Raw genomic sequence first — 4881 nt, forward strand, 5'->3', positions numbered from 1 at the left:
ATTTCCATGGACAAAGTTTAAAACCGTTCATGCGTGCGATTTTACATAATACGAGTAGAAAATGTAGGTGCATGTAATGTGTATTCATATCTTAAATCTCAATGAGGTCACATGGGTATAAAGATTAAAGAGGCCGATATAAAGAACATTGGGGTGGAATTTATACACGTTAAATTTGTGATGAAAATAAATAGTTATGGAGAATACACAACCAAGTTTGCGGTTATTGTCGAAAGAAAAGATAGCCAAGGTTTGTTCATTGCAAACAAAATAACGTAAATCTTCAGCTGTGTGAAGAGATGAATGTCGTGCTGGCACGATATTGGACATTTTACCAGCTTGACATGTATTATATTTTTGAATGTCCAATGTCGTGCCAGAAGACTTCACGTTTTTAACGTCGAATGGCTTTTGTTTTGCTTGTACTCTTTTCAACTTAAATCGGCTATACCATATGTTTCGCTATATTTATAGTAATAATATCTGTCATGTGTTTCCGTTTCGGATAGAAAAATCCGACCTGAGGGCACTTGCGTTGCCACGTAACGAGGCTTGCCGAGTAATTTCTATTCACTGCATACTCAAGAAGTTCCTTCAGTATCACGTCTTTTAAGGGTTATTTTGTTTTGATTTGAAGCTATATGTTTGTAAAGTTAATGTTAAAGGAACTCATCTATTGACATCTCATAATTATTGTTAAATAGAGTGTAAAATAAAAGAAATGAAAAGTATTACGTCACAGCGCGTGACTCATCTGGCATGGGGGGGGGTGCCAGATGGAGTTTTCCAGCACGGCTGAATTCACCGGAAATGCCTATCCGGTGTGCTAGAACATTGAATCTAATTGCAACGATATATTTTAGGCATTTGAAAAGACAAAGAACGAATTGAGCGTTCCCGGGGGCGAACTGGTCTTGATCTCAGAAGAAAACTGCCAGGGTGCTCTCGATGTAGCGAAATCCTGCTTCGTAGATGACGAGCCCCTGGGGATGGGTGTTGGGATCACGTGGACCAAGGAGTTCGAGGATCTATTTATAGATACGTTCAAACAAGGTTTGTCCGTGATGATGGTAGACCCCGAAAGTGGTGACGTCATGGGTATTAGGTCCGTCCGCACCATGTTTTAAGGTGATGCCTTTGATCTGGCGAGTATTAAAGACGCGGCAATGAGGAAGGAGTTTGAATTTATCGAGGCTATGAATAAGGAATTCAACGTTTTTGAGACGTACGGTATTGATGAGTTCATACAATTTCTAGGACTTGGTGTTTCCGCAAAATACCGACGTAGGGGCTTCGGGACGACTCTGATGCAGGCAGGGGTCAAACTTGCTTCAAACCTTGGTATTGAACCAATATATATTAAAGGGAAAGCTTCCTCGAACTATTCGCAACGAATATACGAGAAGTTAGGGTTCAAGACTCTTTTTACGAAGAAGTTTGAGGATTACAAGGTGGACGGTGAAGTCGTGTTTAAAAACACTGGTGAGCATAAGAACACCAAAGGTTACCTGATGCGTGTGAGCAAGGATGAAAAAATAGTCTGAAATTTATGACCCCAAGTATTGAAATATTCATAAACAGATTATTGTATCAATATAACAGAGTAATAGTGATTTGTTCTATAAATCTGAATATATAAATCAACGTTTATCTTTCAATAGATCGATAAAAACGATGCATGTTATAGCTTCACCTCTGTACTCAAGGGCCAGCTATTGTTATAGGGGACTGTCTGTTGTCCATCGTCGTCCGCCTCAATATTTTCCTTCAAAAAACTTCTCTTTCTAAACCAATATTGGCTATTGCAACAAAACTTCACAGAATTGTTCATTGGACGGTCCTCTTCCAGTATCCATAAAATAAATGGATACATTTAGACCTCTGATTGCCAAGGCATCCTAATGGAAAAAGTAAAATTCTTCTGCTCAGAATCCGCTGGCCAGCTTGTTTTCGCAATATGACTATACAGTAGGCAAAACTTTTGAAACTGGCCATCTCCTCAGAAACCACTGGCCAGATTTCAAAATAATTCTACAGAAATGTTCCAAAGGTGGCTCTTTATCGAATTCCGTCAAACCATGTCGGTTCGTTTAAAACTTTGCCGGCATAGGGCAGTGCTTGTTTTCATCGTATTACCATATTTATACAGTGGCTGGCTTCAAAATGTCTGCATGCAAAGGGAGTAGCCCACCTTAATGGCAGTCAACGAGTCGTTTGACTTTTTTACTATGGCAGACTCGTGACGTCCCCAACAAAAAGTAGCGAACGGTCCTTGTTCAGAGAATCCTCGCGGCTACAATTTTGAAATAATCTCCTTTATAAATTCAAATTTCTACGAATACATTAATTATTGCCTACCTTTAAACACATGTTTATCTGTCATTATGCCAACAAAAACATGTTCAGTAATCATTAAACACTTACATGTGTCGATTGTTTATCAAGTTTACCGAAATTTGTAAATCTGGGACAAATCTGACAGGTTGTGTACATGTATAACAGTTAGCGTGACCCAGAATGCATTTATGTGAAAATAACGAATCTAATGATCAATGAAATCCAGTTTAGATCAAGTGATGTGGGTATACATGTAAATTGAACAATTTTGTCATTATTATTCAACATCGATGCATTTTATTACTATATATTTATTCGCCCGGTGTTAAATGGTAGATAGTTGTAGCGTTACTGGGATACATAAGAAATATCAAAATAATAAAAAAGTACCCCTGATCGCTCATTAGTGTAGCTAGCAAAGGGAGCTGACTGCTGACTTGTCTTCGGTGGTTTATGTTGAGAGTTATCTTTCATTTTTGGTATTATGTTTTAAAGCTGCACATTCACAGATCATTTCAACAATTGTTCAATTTTTCGTCTTGGAAAGAGCAAATTTTGCGTAAATATCTGCAAACCAATGATATAAGAAAGCTGACAAAAATCAGATAGTAGATTTTCATATTTCCGTTCGGAAATTAATGTTTAAGAAAAATGCATAAAACTTCAATTTGTTAACTTAAATATAACATTTTGTGTCAGCAGTCTTATATTACTGGTATCCATGGATTACCTAAAAAAATGGCTCGTTCCAGACAAAAAATAATAAAAAATAGTCAAAACGTTCAATCAGAGTGCAGCTTTAAACGTGAACAATATAGGTTGAAGCAAAAACAGTTTTTAATTGAATTCATTTCCAGGTTAAATTCATTTGACTTTACTAATAAAATAGAAAGAGTATGATTCGTGTACATATTTGTCTTATTTTGCGTTTTTTTAACTGTGGAATTCGTGACCACAAAGCTATAATTTCAAAAATCCGTTACATTAGACGCACGTTAAGGGCATACCTTGCGCCTCCAAGGTACCTCCAACAAAGGCACTCAATATGGCAAGAGAGCCCTCCATGAAAAAGTGTTGCTAAGTGGAGTCTAATATGGAATAGTTTAGTGTAAATAAGTCAAAATATCTCAACTGAATTAACATACAATGTTCACTTAGACAATTAAGGTGGGGGAAGGGGTGTATCCCCCACACACGTTCATTCAGAGCTCAAGGACATCACAAAACAACTGAAAAATAAGCTCTAAAAGTAGCCTTGGGTGTTGGTGTTCTTTGTTTATTGCCAACAAGATGGTGCCTTCAGGTTTAATCTAAGCATGCGTCTGCTAAGATTATGAAAGTGGTGTATCGTCTCTAGTACCACATGCACACGCTTCTTTGGAATAAGTCTGAACATAGGAATATGCCTATGCAAATCTGGTCTAATTTGGCGGAGTTCAAATGACAGGCTGCAACTGGGGTTTCGTTCAACATGTTATCATTAGCCAAGCATGGAAAATGCATGTATGTATACTTGTATTTCAATACAATTCAAGGGCTGTTGCTCACACAGGGATTCAGGAGGTAGAGGGAAAACAAGCGACAGAAACAAACAATAATAACTTCTGATTTAATATAAGAATAGATAGATAATATCAAATAATTGGCAAGCCCAGCTGGTCGTATCTATAAAGATTTTAGTCGATAATAGCCGTGTCAATGGTCAGGTGGTGACATACCTTCCGTGTCAATGGTAAAGTAGGTCCAAGGTGTAGGGGTGACACAACTTTTGGGTTCATGGCCTTATGGTGACATACCTCGCAGGTCCATGGTTATGTGATGACTTTACTCACGAATCCATAAGCTGGTGCTGTCATATCTTGCAGGTCCATGGTTATGTGATGACTTTAATCACGAATCCATGGTCTGGTGGCGTCATATCTTGCAGGCCCATGGTTATGTGATGACTTTAATCACGAATCCATGGTCTGGTGGCGTCATATCTTGCAGGCCCATGGTTATATGATGACTTTAATCACGAATCCATGGTCTGGTAGCGTCATATCTTGCAGGCCCATGGTTATGTGATGACTTTACTCATGAATCCATGGTCTGGTGGTGTCATATCTTGCAGGTCCATGGTTCTGTGATGGCTTGACTCACGAATCAATGGTCTGGTAGCGTCATATCTTGCAGGTCCATGGTTCTGTGATGACTTTACTCACGGACCAATCGTCTGGTGCTGACATATCTTGCAGGTCAATAGTTCTGTGATGACTGTACTCATAGATCAATCTACAAGTGGTGACATACCTTGAAGGTCCATGGTTCTGTGATGACTTTACTCATAGATCAATCTACAAGTGGTGACATACCTTGCAGGTCAATAGTTCTGTGATGACTGTACTCATAGATCAATCTACAAGTGGTGACATACCTTGAAGGTCCATGGTTCTGTGATGACTTTACTCACGGACCAATCGTCTGGTGCTGACATTTCTTGCAGGTCAATAGTTCTGTGATGACTGTACTCATAGATCAATCTACAAGTGGTGACATACCTTG

At 38.7% G+C, this 4881-nt stretch overlaps 1 protein-coding gene across 1 annotated transcript; it reads left to right on the top strand.

The window, feature by feature from the left end:
• The first annotated feature begins 1166 nt into the window (after positions 1-1166).
• Positions 1167-1544, top strand: LOC128244434 (arylalkylamine N-acetyltransferase 1-like). The gene has a single exon (XM_052962439.1). It carries the CDS (start codon positions 1167-1169, stop codon positions 1542-1544), a length of 378 nt encoding a protein of 125 aa, XP_052818399.1.
• Positions 1545-4881: the final 3337 nt, after the last annotated feature.

This window comes from Mya arenaria, chromosome 8, assembly GCF_026914265.1.
Source record: "Mya arenaria isolate MELC-2E11 chromosome 8, ASM2691426v1".
NCBI classification, from domain to species: Eukaryota; Metazoa; Mollusca; class Bivalvia; order Myida; family Myidae; genus Mya; species Mya arenaria.

Bases quoted from the DNA above. Each gene is read 5' to 3' on its own strand.
- LOC128244434 (XM_052962439.1), top strand. From the start codon at position 1,167: ATGAGGAAGGAGTTTGAATTTATCGAGGCTATGAATAAGGAATTCAAC.